The sequence below is a fragment of the Glycine max genome, chromosome 5 (assembly GCF_000004515.6).
Source record: "Glycine max cultivar Williams 82 chromosome 5, Glycine_max_v4.0, whole genome shotgun sequence".
Taxonomy (NCBI): Eukaryota; Viridiplantae; Streptophyta; class Magnoliopsida; order Fabales; family Fabaceae; genus Glycine; species Glycine max.
Genome location: NC_038241.2, coordinates 33,213,718 through 33,228,954, shown reverse-complemented (window position 1 = coordinate 33,228,954; position 15,237 = coordinate 33,213,718). Strand labels below are relative to the sequence as shown.

The following is a 15,237-nucleotide window of genomic DNA, read 5'->3' as shown; positions in this document are numbered from 1 at the left end:
TATAGATATATATATATATATATCTATATATATATATATATATATATATATATATATATATATATATATATATATATATACTTCACGTAATCAGGCTGTATCTAATTCATTTTACATTTTTAAACAGAATAATTTTCAAAAATTAGACTTGACGCTTATTATATCTTTTACATAATACTTCTCATATTCATTAAGCTATTATGCGCAAAAAAGTGATTAAGTTGGGAACTAAAAAAATTTAAACTTAAGGATGTAAAAAGCATTATGCTTATGTCCTTTAATTTTTCAATATGTAATCGTGAATCAATCTTATACGAAATAAAAAAAGTCTTAATAAAGTATAATCTATTTTTTTTTATTGAAGTCTTTCTAAAGTTTCACACAAGCTGTCGAATAAGGCGTTTTCCACCATAATTTTATCTTCTAACAAATTTGTGAAGGATTTATTGATAAAAATCTCAGATAGACACCATTTTTTTATTTACTTAATTTACTCGTATTAATTTTTATAATAAATTAAATTCTCTATTTTAAATATAAAAATATTTTTATTATATTTTAGTTCTTCACATAGCATATAATTTTGTTATTATATAGTGTGTGTCTTTAAAGTCCTTTAATTATTAATTATTTTAAATATTTTATTTACGTTAAGATTTTCATTTTTTTCTTTAATTCTCAACAATTTATATTTTAAAATTAATTCTTATAAAAAATTAAATATAGATTTCCTCTAAAATCTAATATGTACTTATATTTAGTATTTAAAAGCAACATTTCCCTAAAGTACATAAACTTTTTCACGTGGCCACTTCCCTTAAATTTATTTCCGTTTAATATGAAAGAATAAATACACTGTCGTGTCAGATTTTTTGTTTTCAATACATAGTAGTATGTAGTACAGTACATCATCTCCTAAGGACCTAAACGATTCCCGAGCGTTGAATTTCTGAATTAATTCTGTTTACGCCATTATTTTAATTTGATAAAACTAAACATGGTACAATAATTTTTTTATACTTTAAAGCACAAATTATTAAAAAACAATCTTTAAAACAATGACCATAAAGGATTGGTGATGTTAGGAAGAAAAGACAACAACATAGCAGGTATGAATCACCTTGGTTAGAATTAATATTATTGAAATTCTCAGCTTTAGCATCAAATAATTATAAATTGCAGCTAACATTAACATAGACTTGTTCACAACAACCCAATCATATGCTGCCAGTCTTAGGATCCAACATGTCTCAAACACTAAGCTGCAGAAGACTACACCCAATGGACTCAACTTTGATGAAGTCAATGTCCCACAATCCAAAAAAGTCCTATTCTACCGCATTCACAAGGCACTTTGCCAAAAAATCTGGTTTTTTGATCAAGATCATGGCTTCTGCTACACCTACAGCAGCTGCTATCACCTTTGGATTCAAGAATTTGTTGGAAACATTCACTGTTGATGTGCATAGAGCAGAGAACAGGCCACTGAATGTGCCCCTAATAGCACCTTTTACCATTGCTACCTCTAGATTGGACAAGGTGGAGAACGTGGCCATAAGGGTTGAGTTGAGCAACGGTGCGGTGGGGTGGGGTGAGGCACCAATTTTGCCTTTTGTTACTGCAGAGGACCAAACCACTGCCATGGTCAAGGCTTCTGAGGCATGTGCCTTCTTGAGGAAATGTCCAGCACTCACTTTGGGTTCCATGTTGGGGGAGATTGCTGGTATTCTTCCAGGGCATCAATTTGCTTCAGTGAGTGAGATTTTTATTTTTTTAGTTCATGTTTTACCAGTGCATGTGTTGTTGTTAATCATTCTAATCCTCTAATGCTTCACTTCTACTTTTGAACCTGACATGGTCATCTTAGTTCATGTTTTACTGGTACTTGTGTTGTTGTTAATCATTCTAATCCTCTAATGCTTCTCTTACTTCTTGAGCATTTTGAAACTGACATGGTCTTTTTGACCCTTTTACTATGCAAATTCCTTGAATTTTGAATAGCAGCTTTAGTTTTCTGCTTGGTAACTAACGACATAAAAAGAGAGTTACAAATTTTGAGAAAGTTTCAATATTTCAATCTAGGATAGTATTTAATTTGTAATATTTACTGGCTTGACTTTTTTCCTTTGTGTAACTTTTAGTTTGGTTCTTTAATTTGCTTAATTTTAAGAAAATATTTTGTTACATCCTCGTTTACTTAATAGTTGCTACCTTTTTCTGTCCTGGAATCAATATTAAGATAATTCAAGAGAAAGAAGGGAAAAAGAGTCTTTTCTTAATCCTCTCTTTGTAATGATCATACTCTCCACTCAGATTGATGCCTTTTCTTCTTTTTTTTTACCAAAAAAGAAAGATAAAGCATAATCTTACTGTGAAGAGAGGAAAGGAGGTTTTTTTTTTATCGGCAAATATTAGTTGTCAGTTTTTATTATTGACAAATGATTTGGGTTCATTTGCTAGAATGAGTAATAATGAAAGCCTGAAATAAATGAGGTGTTGAATGTGAGTAAGCCATTCTAGAGTATTATATGTGGAGTTGAATGAGGTAAACTGATACTTCATCTAATGGTTTAAACATTGAGGGTTAGTTGAATACTGGGCATTAAATGCATGCATTGAGTTCTTGTACGTCAGATCTGCCAATACAGCAGTCCTTTGAAAGGACTTCTTTCTGTGCTAATAGTATTTTCAAGATATGAGTAGATCCTTTATTCTAATGGCTTTCAAAGTCTAGAAGCACAAACATATAAGTAGATCCTTTATTATTATAATGCAAAAGGTGGGGTAAGGGCACAGGTGGCAGAATATTTGAAGCAAATGGAGACTGATATGGACACTGAGATACACAATTGCAGACCTTGTTCATGTTTTTTCTTTCTAATTATCTCCTTCACACTACCCTTCAATTTTTATAAAACTAAATTAATTGACATCAATAACTATTTGCCATTTTCCCTACATAGCATTCAACCTCTTTTCCCCATCTTTATCTTATTTTAAGAAATTAGTTGTTACTTTTTGATGGAGAAGCAACCTGATATTTTACAGTGGATAATGGCTTCTGAAGTTGAAAAGGTTTCATCAGAAATTCATGTAATATTTTATTACTCTTGAAGAAACAACTGGTTAATGTATGAATAAGGTTGTAAAACATAGCACATACTTTTTTATCTTTTGACTTCGTAGGATTTCTTAATAAATGTGGCAGTAAAACTTTTCCATTTTGATGGGGTCTCCTCTGCGTAATTGAAGGCTAGGGCCGGGATTGAGATGGCAATAATTGATGCTGTTGCAAATAGTATTCGTGTGCCACTGTGGAGGCTTTTTGGTGGGGCTTCAAATACCATAACCACTGATATTACAGTTAAGTTCTTACTAAATCTCAAAGAAAATGCTTATAATGAAAATAATTTTACAAAAATATGAGAAAAAAACTATCTGCTAGAAAGAAATCTAAGCCAGCTTATATGTGCAGATCCCAATTGTTTCTCCAGCTGAAGCAGCTGAATTGGCTTCTAAGTACTATAAAGAAGGATTTAAGACTTTAAAGCTGAAAGTGGGCAAGAATCTGAATGCAGATATAGAAGTGCTTCAAGCTATACGTGTTGCACACCCTAAGTGTCAGTTTATTCTTGATGCTAATGAGGGGTATAACTCTGAGGAAGCAGTGGATGTTCTTGAGAAACTACATGGTTAAAAGTTCTACATATATAGTTAAAGTTTTTCTCCATCCAATTAATTGTCATTGTCTTGTAATGCAAGAAAATGTACACACACATGCACAAAAATGCTCATGAAACTTTATTGCAGTAATTTACACAATCTGGCCTTGAACTTAGATTTGTTTTCTATTACAGATATGGGGTTGACTCCTGTTCTATTTGAGCAACCAGTTCATAGAGATGATTGGGATGGTCTTCGGTATGTCGGTAATATAGCAAGAGAGAGATATGGAGTATCTGTTGCAGCTGATGAGAGTTGCAGAAGTATAATTGATGTTTACAAAATTGTGGAAGGGAATGTTTTAGATGTCATTAACATTAAGCTTGCCAAAGTTGGGGTTATGGGTGCCCTTGAAATTATTGAAAAGGCAAAAGCAGCAGGATTAGATTTGATGATTGGTGGTATGGTTGAGACTAGACTTGCTATGGGTTTTGCTGGCCAACTTGCTGCTGGCCTTGGCTGTTTTAAGTAAGAAAAACATTTTATGTTTGAAAATTTTGGGCCAGCTTTCAATTTTTATAACTTCATATTGTTCACCTCTAATTTACTAATGAATTTAATTATTGCAAACTTTTTTGTAGGTTCATTGACTTAGACACACCACTTCTGCTGTCAGATGATCCAGTTCTTGAAGGCTATGAAGGTACACTGTGCCTATATCCATATAAATTTTAGGCTTTCATATAAATATTGGTTTGGTTGATGTCTCAGCAATCTGATGACACTAGGGTATTTCTCTTGAACAGTTTCAGGTGCCACTTATAAGTTCACAAACGCTAGGGGACATGGTGGATTTCTTCACTGGGACAACCTTGCTTAGTAAGTTATAATTTTCTTGCACAATATGACTCCAGATAATCCAGCATAGTTGCTAATATATGCTAGGTGATTTCTGGTGTAAGATTCATTGGATAACCAATGATTCACACCTTAAAAGGAAACTGTTCAAGCCTTATTCTTGGTTGGAAAGCAAGATACTTGTTGAAGATATAAAACCAATCTTTCAACCCTGCACCTAATAACAATAACTTCAAGGATAACTGAATCTTTTGTAGCCCTATCCTTCAAATTCAATTGAATTTCAAGGCAATGTAGGGTGGGACTGTGCTATATATTCACCTTTCAAGCATAAAAGGGTTCTTGATTGACAAGGCATGTTAGAGACATAAAACCAACTTTTGTCTGCGCAAGTTCTAGAATTTGTAAAGCCAAAATTTCCTACTAATCACCTTAAATCTCAATGCTCTTGGCGAGAATGGAGAAAAAGATGTTTTACAATTTATTTATTTATTTATTTATTTTGGACATTGGTGATATACGTAAAAAAAGTTTTATATATACCGAGGAATCAAATTTAATATATGCTTGTCACCCTATGACATGTAATGACTTTTTGTATGTATGCTATCTTCATTATTGACATCTTTATTAAACTATTTGCAGATGCTAGAGATGTTTATGACAACACAAGAATCTGGAAAAGCATAAATGGACAAGTTGGTTAAAAAATTGCCTAATTAAGGTGTGAAACTATGGTTACAACAACAACCATACATGAAGATTTCTTGTCCGGAATGAGTAGCCAGTACCTATCCACAATTGCTATGTATTTAACTTTTTCGATTCCTCACCATATATTCTGTAAAAGAAACTGCCTTCGAGGTCTTGCACCAAATAGTAACTAGTTGCTACTTGCTAAAAGCTAGGAACCGCATATGATATGAGATATGGATATAATATGATATGGACATGGAAATATAGCAAAAAAATTTAAAAAATAGGCTTAATTATTGAACTTTTGGTTTCTACAATTTAAGCTGTGTGCGATTTTGATCGTAAGATTTTTTGTTTCAGCTAATTAAGTTATTCTATTTTGAAAATTAAGCAAATTCAGTTTCCACATCCATTTTGTTTCATTTAAAACTCTCAGATATTATTATTTATTTAACTATTAACAGGCGGATGATGGAATTGAGGTATGGAATGATTTTAAATGTTTAGAAATAAGAAACTTAGTTGAAGATAACATTTGAGAAGGGCTTTATAAGATGTGAAATTAAGGAAAGAAGGAAAATTTTGTGATCCTTTATTTTAGATGAAATTTGATGGTTTAGATTTTTAATTGACGAGTTCTCTGAATTCAATATGCAAACATATAGAACATAAGAATTTGAGGGTCTTAGATATAAGAAAAATCAACGGGAGACCAAATTTGCTAAATTTAAAAAAAGCATAAAATACTAACTTCGTGATAAATAAATTATGAAGTTATTGAAATTTAATCATTTAATAATTAATAGGAATGGAATAAAATAGAGTGGAATACAATACAATATATAGGTCACTCCATTGTGTAGATATATTATGATGAAATGAAAACTTATTTTTGATTCCATCCCATAACCTCCAAATTGGGAGGAGATATAAATTAAATTTTTTGATAGAATGGAACGAAATCCATTCCATCTTATTTTAATTTAACAAAATCAAATAATAAAATATATTAAAATTTCATTTCATCCCACTTCATTTCATCATCTTTTACTAATTCAAACATAGCCTCCATAACACGTTTGGTTTCAAGTTTTGAAAGTCCCTAACTACAATTTGAGCAAAAGTTTGTCTCTTGTATGGTCCAAAACCATGGTTTGAGAATTTCAAACTATTTGTTGCACCGAGTTACATATCATACACCTCACTGCATTAAATTCGGCTTCCCTGAAGCTCTACTTTTATGCATGAAATATTGCACAATTCTACTACATGGAAGCAAATTCGGTGTGGCAAGAGGCATGCTATGTAACTCTTTGTGTGGCCAATTGATCATTTACGATACCAAATACTCCACTGTTGCAAGGAATCCGAAAAATAATTTTCACACTGTTTCTCAATACAAGTAGTTTAGATTTATCAATGTGCGAAAAGTCGAAAACTACATGATTGATATCATACGTTCTCTACTGAGTATTCCACCATCTTCGAGCTAATTATGAACATCTCTAATAGTACAAGAACATGTATAAACATCGTAAGAGTGTAAAACTTATTTTGAAACAGCAAAATATTGTACACTTACACTACAATCTCTCCTCACCAGAGCAACAACATGTTCATCAGATATAGTACCAAAATTGGGCCACGCAACACAGCAAAGTCTCTGTAATTCACCCATTTTCTTCTAAATCACAAGATCCGTAAATATTTTATCTCTAGAAATTAACGTGATCTCAACCATTACTGAACTGAAAATGCTCGTACAGTCTGGCTTAATCCCCACATATCCTTCCTGTGAACTTGTTTGCCATACTCCACTCTGGTTTTATATTTAGTTTTTCTCTCATTTCATTAGGACCCTCCAATTATCTGATAGTTTTTCCTCCATATAAAACATTTTTTCTTTCTTTTTCTTTTTCACTTTAGCAATCTCTATGAATTCATTGCTTCATATTGGCTTCATCTTTTTGTGCTGCTTAGGCATATCACAAGAATCCAAAATTAGGCAGCTATCGCGTCATCACAATCTCTACAGATGGATGGGCTTTTACCAAGTTTGCACCAAGCAACGAACACAGAAATTAAGGCTCAGTTTTAGCCAAAAGCAGGAAAGACATGTCGGCTTATGCAGTTCATCTATGGTATGTGCCATGTGATTTAAAGAACTGAAAATCCGGGTGATTAACCTGAACTAGTCTTAACCAGTTATCAGCAGCCTGCAAGAGGGAACTCACTTGTTGAGATTCACTAACTCCTTTTTTCATCCAAATAGACCCCTTTAACTTATAGGAAGCCATTGCAAAAGTAGGTATAGAAATCTTTGGTACACCATCCATCTCACTGGGATAAACCAGTGTTGGAGCATGAGTACGACCACTTCCTGCAAAATGTAACCAAAAGAAATGTTTTAAAAGTAAGTTAGTCAGTATTGCATCAAAGTGATCAAACAATTACATTTCACGTTTTTTGGAAGAAAGCATTATTTTCGCATATTAGCTGAGATAACATCAACCAACAAATTGAGTAATGCACCATAAGGTTAAGAATCAGTTTCTGTTTTTCCATATTTGTCAATTTCAAATTGAGTGTAATAGTGGTAAATTGAGCAAAGATTAAGAAATAAGACAACAAAACAATAGTAAAATTCTATTTGGTTTTATTCTAGGCAGGTTGACAATGGAAGCATAATGGTTGCCACAATGATTGATGGAACAATATAGATGAATGAAAAAAAAAAAAAAAACTTCTATATGTACAAGAGGGTCACAGTAAGTCAAAACACAAGGTCAACTTGTTGTGACTTACTGACTCTTGGATGTGCTTACTGTGCATGTCCAAGAGTTGAGGCAACGATGCTTTTGTTTTAAAGATAATATAGTCCTAATTGGAGAGTCAATAAGTAATAAATGGAGTGGGAAGTTAGAGATTGGAAGATAAATTTGGAAACACATGGTAAGTAAGGAGTATGTGGAATGTATGTTTAGCAACAGATGCATAAACCCTAGCTCAAAGGTGAAAATTGGAGACCATACTGTATCACATATCACACAAGTATCTTGAGTTCATCATGTAAAAATGACAGAAAAAAAAGGGTAATGTAAACCATAGGATTCTAGGTAGGGTGGATGAAATGAAGTGACTCTATTGTTATGCATGACTAAAAGGTACCATTCAAGCTAAAGTGAAAATTTTACTGCACAGCTATAAGACCTATAATGTAGTATGGAATCGAGTGTTGGGTAATAATAAACTGACGAGAATAAACTCCACTTAACAGAGACGAGAATGTTGCATTGGGTGAGTGGGAATACTAGGCAAAAAAAGAATGGGAATGAATGCATTAGAGAGGAAGTTGGGGCAGTAACAATTGTGTAGAGAAACCCAGAAGAATTTAATTTCACCTTAAGTGATTTTGGCATGTATGGAGAAGATTTGTAGAAGCTCACTAAGAATAATAGAACAGATGAAGGGTAGCCATATTGCTAGATGTAGAAAGAGATTATAAAAAATATAGGTGAAACCATTAACAAAAGGATTTAGAGGTCAATAGTTTATCTAAAGAAATTATTTACAATAAAGTATTATGACATCATTTGATCCATGTAGCTGATTCCTTAGTGGGAAAAAGGCTTGGTGGTGGTGGTGGTCAATTTCAAATTACAAAACGATTTCCCATAGTGTCATCCTTCTATCAAATCATCCATCATTAAAAGATCAAAAAAAGATGTAGTACAAAGTCAGTTGCAGATTTGCAGTCATTCTGTTCTTAGCTGCACAGTTGACAAAAAGATGCAGCCAGTTTCCACAGAAGTTTGGCATATGGTACCATTTGTGCAAGTGTGAGAAATGTAATGGTAAAATATGTGTATCTAGAAGTTGTGAGACAGAGAAATGAGAGTAATGAAGCCCTAATTTAGGTGATAATATTTTGCATTATTGAGAGACTAAATTCTATTAAAGAAGAGTAGAATAAATGAATGTCATTTTGCATTGTTGCAGGATAACACTTGTAACTTTGGAGGACAAAAGTAGGGATTTACTCAAAAGGAAATAATCTCAAAATGCACATGATGTTTAATATAGCAATATGGAGCTACCAAAATCAGTGCTGTATAAGCAAGTCTAATAACATGACATTGACAATCAAACATAGGCTTGAAGTTCCATAATTACCTGTCAAGGGTGTATGGAGTGTATGGTATGTTAGAAAGCATCCATCTAAATCTTTTAAAGTTGGACCTGTGGGTATTCGATATATAGGATACCTAGAACATGACATTAAAAAAAAAAGTATTAAAACATTAGATTAAGTCAAAGTCTATTCAAAACAGAAGGGGGGGGGGGGGGGGGGGGGGAAGGGACCCCTTAAAATTACCATGCCACAGACACCCAACTGACTGGTAATAAATCACAGCTTCTCAACGACTTGAGGGCAGGATAGTGGCGTGCAAGATCTTGAATCTGTCAGAATATTATAGGTATAAGATGGACAGATCAGATTATGGGTAAATAAGTCACACATTAACAAAGGATCAGTAATTGCCTTGTCAGCCAAGGGCTCACGACTATACGGAGGATCTTGTTCAAAATACTCAAAAAGTAGATCTTGAGGATTCCCAGTTTCACTATCATCACTAGAAAATCCTTCTTGCACAGTACTGTGTTTATCATGCATAGATAGTGTGTTCATTTGCAGTGAGATACCACCTGTTAGATACTGACTACTTCTTTGAGTCATAAATTCAGTCCTTTTTCCATATTCATAATCACTACTTCCTTCACTGCATGAATCTCTGTAGTAATCACCATCACTATCTTCACCGGTGTACCTAATGACATAAGAAAATCATCTGATTGGTTACAAGCTAAAAAAACAATAGCACACACTTGTAAGTTATAATTACATAGAAGTAGGACAGTAAGTTAATAAATTACAAAAATAGCAAAGTAAATTTACATATTTAATATTACATATTACATTGACTACATACAAAAAGCAGTAGCCAGAGAGCGAGAGAGAGTATAAATAAAAAAAAATACTAAAAATATATCCAATATATTGAGATCAAAATGAAAAATTAATCCATCAAAAGACAAAACCAATTGATATTATACAAGAACCAAATTGAAAAAATAAATTTACATTTTTAAATTTTGAGGTGTGCTTGGTAAGGGTGAAAAATGGAGGGAATGAAGAGGAGGAAGTGAGATTTGATTAGATATCAGACAAAGCACACATCTAGATATATCACTCATCCGCACTCTTCTAGTTCTATTTATCCTGTTTTCACTTCTACCAAACTCAATAAAAAAAGAGATCCCTGATGCAATACAAGGAATCACATCAAATAACAATCAGATAAACACCATATCATAAATAAGAGGAGGACTCCCCATAGTCTCAAATATTATGTTTCCAATTACCCTACACCCCTCACAATATTTTATTCTCTCTTCCAGCTGACAGCCTGTTTTTTTCAACCAATCATGTTTAAACAATTAAAATACAAATCAAAACATGAGATGCCGCATAATTTCTGCATACCAATTACAAAAACAATCTTTTGTGACTTTCCAACCACTTAACATGTTAACTCATCAATTAATGATTAGTGCCACTGAATACTTTCACTTGAAGCTACCAAATCTAATTCAAAAGGCAACTTGCTAATGTTATAACTTATAACCCAACAAAAATGCTGCAAATAAATATGACTCCACTTACGAACAAAAACCTGCCTTTCATTAACAGCTTGGACATCAAATAATTCACTCAAAAGAAGTGAAACAAACACTAGAAGCACATAAAATGTAAGCAAAAGATGGTCTTCATTAGAAATAACTTTTGAAAATTTGCACATATAAATGTGCAGGATCAATGACTATTAAACAAATTGCTACATGCACAAAGCCCAGTACCTTGGCAATTTTGTCCAAATTCTAAAAGTAAAAGCATGATGCATTACTTCGTGAAAGTGTAACTTCAACAAAATCAGTGCTTTAAAGCACCATTTCATACACTTCCCCTCAAAAATGGTTTTAAGTAGAATTATATGTTTTTTCTATAAATAAATTCCTAAAACTGAATGATTTTATGCCTTCAATATCAAGTTTGATAACCATGTTCCATACACTAAACCCTCAAGGAAAATCTAGAGTAATGAAAAAACTGCTACTCATTACTCTTTACTAGAAGGGAAAAGAGGGAAGATCAAAATTGGTGCTTAAATTTGTTCAAAAATTCATTGGAAGTGAAAATTAGGAAACAGTTACAAAACAGAACAAATTGAAATGACTATAATTTATAAAAGGGCAATGCAACATTATCATTGCATCAAGGATCACCCTCAACAAAATCAAATGGTTATAAACTAATAGATTTAAACATTACCGTTACAAAATACCAAACAACAACTTCTATTAAAAGGAGTAGTGGCTATTGACATTCCTCTTGAGGGTAAAGAAATTTTGATTGAAAACAGAGTCACAACCAGCTAATTTTCTATTATATACAGATAACAATATCATCTTTCTGGTTTCCACCATTCTGAACACCTGCAGTTTCTATATCTATGAGAAGCATTTTACAGATAACAATATCATCTTTCTGGTTTCCACCTTTCTGGATTTTATGTGGTATTGTATTTCTAATTCATTTACTTCTCAACCTTTTCCTGTTGCCTTTCAATCAGAACCCAGAAAGCATATTCAATACCACATAAAATCCATTTAACCAATATACCCTATACACAGATGTGGAATAGAATCAATTGACTTTGGGGATTGAAATTTATACTTAAACCAAATCTTATCGCTTCATTTTACTCCCATTCAAAGGCTGAGATTCATTCATTATTTCTATGACTTCTATCACATTAAATCCTTTTTTCCCTTCCATATACTGATGCATCTCAACCCTAGACAGCGAACTGGATATTTATGCAAACTTGTCCTTTAATATCCTGCAATTTAGGTCTGCCATGTTCTTTTTTTTTCAATTAGTGTATTTCTTTCACTGTACAACTAAGACCAATAATCAAGCAGTTTCACTACTTTTTATATGGTTGATAATAAGAACTAGGAAATGGTTGCCGATTATTCTATATGCAATGCTTATTGCTTAATGTAATATCTACTTTCAACACTCATTATGATTTATTTTTAAGCTAGATACTGTGCCCTGTTTCAACTTCCATTCTATGTTTTTCTCAGGAAGAGCACAACTAGGGTCAATGTGGTGTTGAGGGGGCAAAATGATTTTGGTCCACTGATGCAACATGACCTAAAGCTGAACCAGAAAATAGGAAATATGAGTACAATTCAGTTCTACAACAATCCTCTGAAGGAAATTGTGGCTAATTCAAGTTAGTTAGGTTATAGATAACTTACAAACACACATCATGAAAGCAATGATCTTGAAGAAAAAATTCACCATCAAGAGTTAAGAAACATCGGTTAAGAAGGGAAAAAGGAAGTCATGTGACAGAATTAATGAGTCAATCTCAGAGGCCATTTACTTTCACGGTTTTCTATTTTCATTTTCAAAGAAAATATAAAATATAACTGAAAATATGTTTGGTTGAAAGTCAAGAAGCATTTCCTTTGAAAATGTTTAAAAAAATAAGATCAAATCTGAAAGAGAAAAAAAATGTTGTTTTCGGTGAAAACGTGGTGGCAAACTTGTAATAACATTGAAACGTATCTGGTGCCATCTCTAATTCTCTTTCCTTTTTTTTGAGCAAGTTGATAACGCATATATCTTGTGATGTGGGTGTTGATGACTACAGAATTTCTAACAGTGGGAAAGGTTGAGGGTGAAGTTGACAGCACCTATGGTCTAAGTGGCAAGGATCGGTTGAAGAGGCTTAACCGTGGGGAGAGATAAGCGTTATCGACAGTCATGAACAGGGAATCTTTTAGCTTCCCTTGTTGGCTAAGTTGATTTTGATTCAAAATCAAAAGAAAGTTATGAAAGCAACTGAATAAATGTTGCATCACCATTAATTTGCTTCCTGGATATGCACACTCTGCATTTACCCTCCATATGGAAGAGGCCATTTGACATCTTGGAGGCAAGATCAATCTTACTCTTGATTTAGTTCAGCCACGTGAACCATACAGTACTCAGGAAGCAACAAATTTTTTGACAGAATTATTATAGGAAGCTTCTGCAAATTTTTAGAGCCAAATCACGAACTTAAAAAGAAAATAGTAAAACTGAATACATTTTCAAATTTTCATTGTCTGAAAATAGAAAACAGAAAGTTAAAACCAAACAAATTTTCTAAATCTTAAAACTTTGAAAGTGAAAATAAGAAATGAAAATAGAAAACATTTTCTCAAACCAAACGTTCCCTTAGCCTCTGTATAAGAGTAAAAAGTTTAACACCTGGTATATCAATTGATTACACACTTTTTTTTTTATCGGCAAATGTTAGCTGTTAGTTGTTAGCGAGACTAAAAGAAGAGCGGCATCCATGGACAATTCTACCATATTTCCAGTGATTAGTATTGTCTTAAAATTACCAAAATTCTTATTAAGCACATAAAATGGCAATACCTTGGCTTTGCAGTTGCCTTCTCAGCAGAGTGAGCATAGAGTTGAATAGCCGACAAATACGGAACATAATACTGAACAACAGAATCACTTTGATCAAGCACCAAAGGCACTCCAGCTCCGTACGCACTCCACTCCTTAAAAGACTCCCACAGATCACTCAGTGCAAAATAAGACTGATACTCCACATCGCAAAACTTCCATCCTCTCATCGTTGTCTACAATCACAACAACAACAACAATTCCGATAATATAACTAACAAAGTATAAAGCATTTGCAACAATAACTGTTTCAACATTTCAAAAGCAAAATCAAATTGCAAAGAAAAAAATAAATTAAAAAATTGAATTCAGAATTCAAGATCAACCTTGGAGAAATACTGAGCCGGAACTGACGGTGTTGTGGACTCCAAGAACCTATCGATGTTACTGACAGACTCTACGGACGGAGAAAGAGTTGGTTTCAGAGATTGGTTGAGATTGCTATCGCTATTGCTGTTGTTATCCTCAGAGATATCGATTTTGCTCTTCGAAACTAAATCCGTGTTTTCAGGTTCATTGTTCTTGGCTCTGTGACTCTGTTTGCGCTGATTCTGGCTCTTCCGCGTCTTCACCGGAATGTAAAACCGATCATCGCCGCGAACGCCGCCGAATTGCAGTGCAGTTCCCAGCATTTTCCAATCGTTTTCAGAACTGCGTTCTACTCCTCCGTTCGGTCGCCGAGAAAACGGAGGAAATGAGAAAATTGGTAATCGCAGAGAGGATCAATAAAATAAGGAAGAAGAGAATCGGAATCGGTGATAGAAGACGAAGAAAAGAAAACGAGGTTGAAGGCAAAGGGAAGAAGACAAGGCAGAGGAAGAAGAAAAGCTTCAACACTCTTCTTTGCAACGAAACAGACAGAGAGTGCATAGAAGGTTTGGTGGAGATTCTGTCATTTTCCGTTTTCTTGGGGTGTTTAACTGATTCTGTGAAGTTTTGGGGTTGCTTGTTGAATTTGTTGGACTTTCCTTCAAGAGAGTGAAAGAAAGAAAGAGTCTTCGTTATTATCACTTAAATTAAATATCGATAAATAAATAAATAAATAATTACGCGAAATTTGGACAAGGGGGAGATGTGGGCCCACTCGTGATATGGCCTTACATTGACTCGTGTTTTTTTGGCTGAACCTCAACGGATGGATAGATGAGAATGCCACTTCCTCCTAAACATTTCTCTTTTTCTCATTAGTTAAGTGTTAACTAGGCGTTAAATAGTTAAATTCATCCATAAATATATAAAGTATTGATAAATTAATTATCAAAAGAAAAATTTAAATTTAATCTTTAAACATATAAAAAGTATAACAAATTAATCCTATAGATAATTTAATAATAAATTAGTTCTTATAGTTTATAACTTAATATTGAATTAGTTTTCAAAAAATATAAGGGAAATTGATCATTGAATATTATAAATCAGTG

The 15,237-nt window shown here is 33.2% G+C and overlaps 2 protein-coding genes across 3 annotated transcripts; one reads left to right on the top strand and one right to left on the bottom strand.

The window, feature by feature from the left end:
* The first annotated feature begins 984 nt into the window (after positions 1 to 984).
* LOC100776391 (L-Ala-D/L-amino acid epimerase) lies at positions 985 to 5,518 on the top strand. Of its 2 annotated transcripts, XM_003524805.5 has the most exons (8): positions 985 to 1,109; positions 1,232 to 1,752; positions 3,253 to 3,363; positions 3,476 to 3,692; positions 3,858 to 4,191; positions 4,305 to 4,366; positions 4,470 to 4,542; positions 5,167 to 5,518. In XM_003524805.5, coding segments are annotated over exons 1-8 (1,350 nt in total). In that variant the 5' UTR covers positions 985 to 1,078; the 3' UTR covers positions 5,168 to 5,518. The 2 variants fall into 2 exon arrangements, with proteins under 2 accessions (XP_003524853.2, XP_006580092.1); XM_006580029.4 differs by lacking the exon at positions 5,167 to 5,518 and having other exon boundaries at positions 4,470 to 4,543.
* Positions 5,519 to 6,606: 1,088 nt separating this feature from the next.
* Positions 6,607 to 14,796, bottom strand: LOC100775849 (uncharacterized). The gene is made up of 6 exons (XM_006580781.3): positions 14,143 to 14,796; positions 13,778 to 13,992; positions 9,761 to 10,046; positions 9,593 to 9,678; positions 9,391 to 9,482; positions 6,607 to 7,597 (listed from the first exon to the last, which is right to left on the bottom strand). The coding sequence occupies exons 1-6, from the start codon at positions 14,446 to 14,448 to the stop codon at positions 7,350 to 7,352; spliced, it is 1,233 nt and encodes a 410-aa protein (XP_006580844.2). The 5' UTR covers positions 14,449 to 14,796; the 3' UTR covers positions 6,607 to 7,349.
* Between the last annotated feature and the right edge of the window lie 441 nt (positions 14,797 to 15,237).

What these genes read in the sequence shown, in the direction of transcription:
- LOC100775849 (XM_006580781.3), bottom strand. Translation starts at nt 14,448, where the DNA reads ATGCTGGGAACTGCACTGCAATTCGGCGGCGTTCGCGGCGATGATCGG. An exon ending in AGTTGGGTGTCTGTGGCATG is followed by an intron (nt 9,483 to 9,592) that starts GTAATTTTAAGG and finishes GTCATGTTCTAG; the next exon opens with GTATCCTATATATCGAATAC. An exon ending in ACTCCATACACCCTTGACAG is followed by an intron (nt 7,598 to 9,390) that starts GTAATTATGGAA and finishes TACATTTTGCAG; the next exon opens with GAAGTGGTCGTACTCATGCT.
- LOC100776391 (XM_003524805.5), top strand. Translation starts at nt 1,079, where the DNA reads ATGTTAGGAAGAAAAGACAACAACATAGCAG. An exon ending in AAAAGACAACAACATAGCAG is followed by an intron (nt 1,110 to 1,231) that starts GTATGAATCACC and finishes ATATGCTGCCAG; the next exon opens with TCTTAGGATCCAACATGTCT. An exon ending in GCTGGCCTTGGCTGTTTTAA is followed by an intron (nt 4,192 to 4,304) that starts GTAAGAAAAACA and finishes ACTTTTTTGTAG; the next exon opens with GTTCATTGACTTAGACACAC.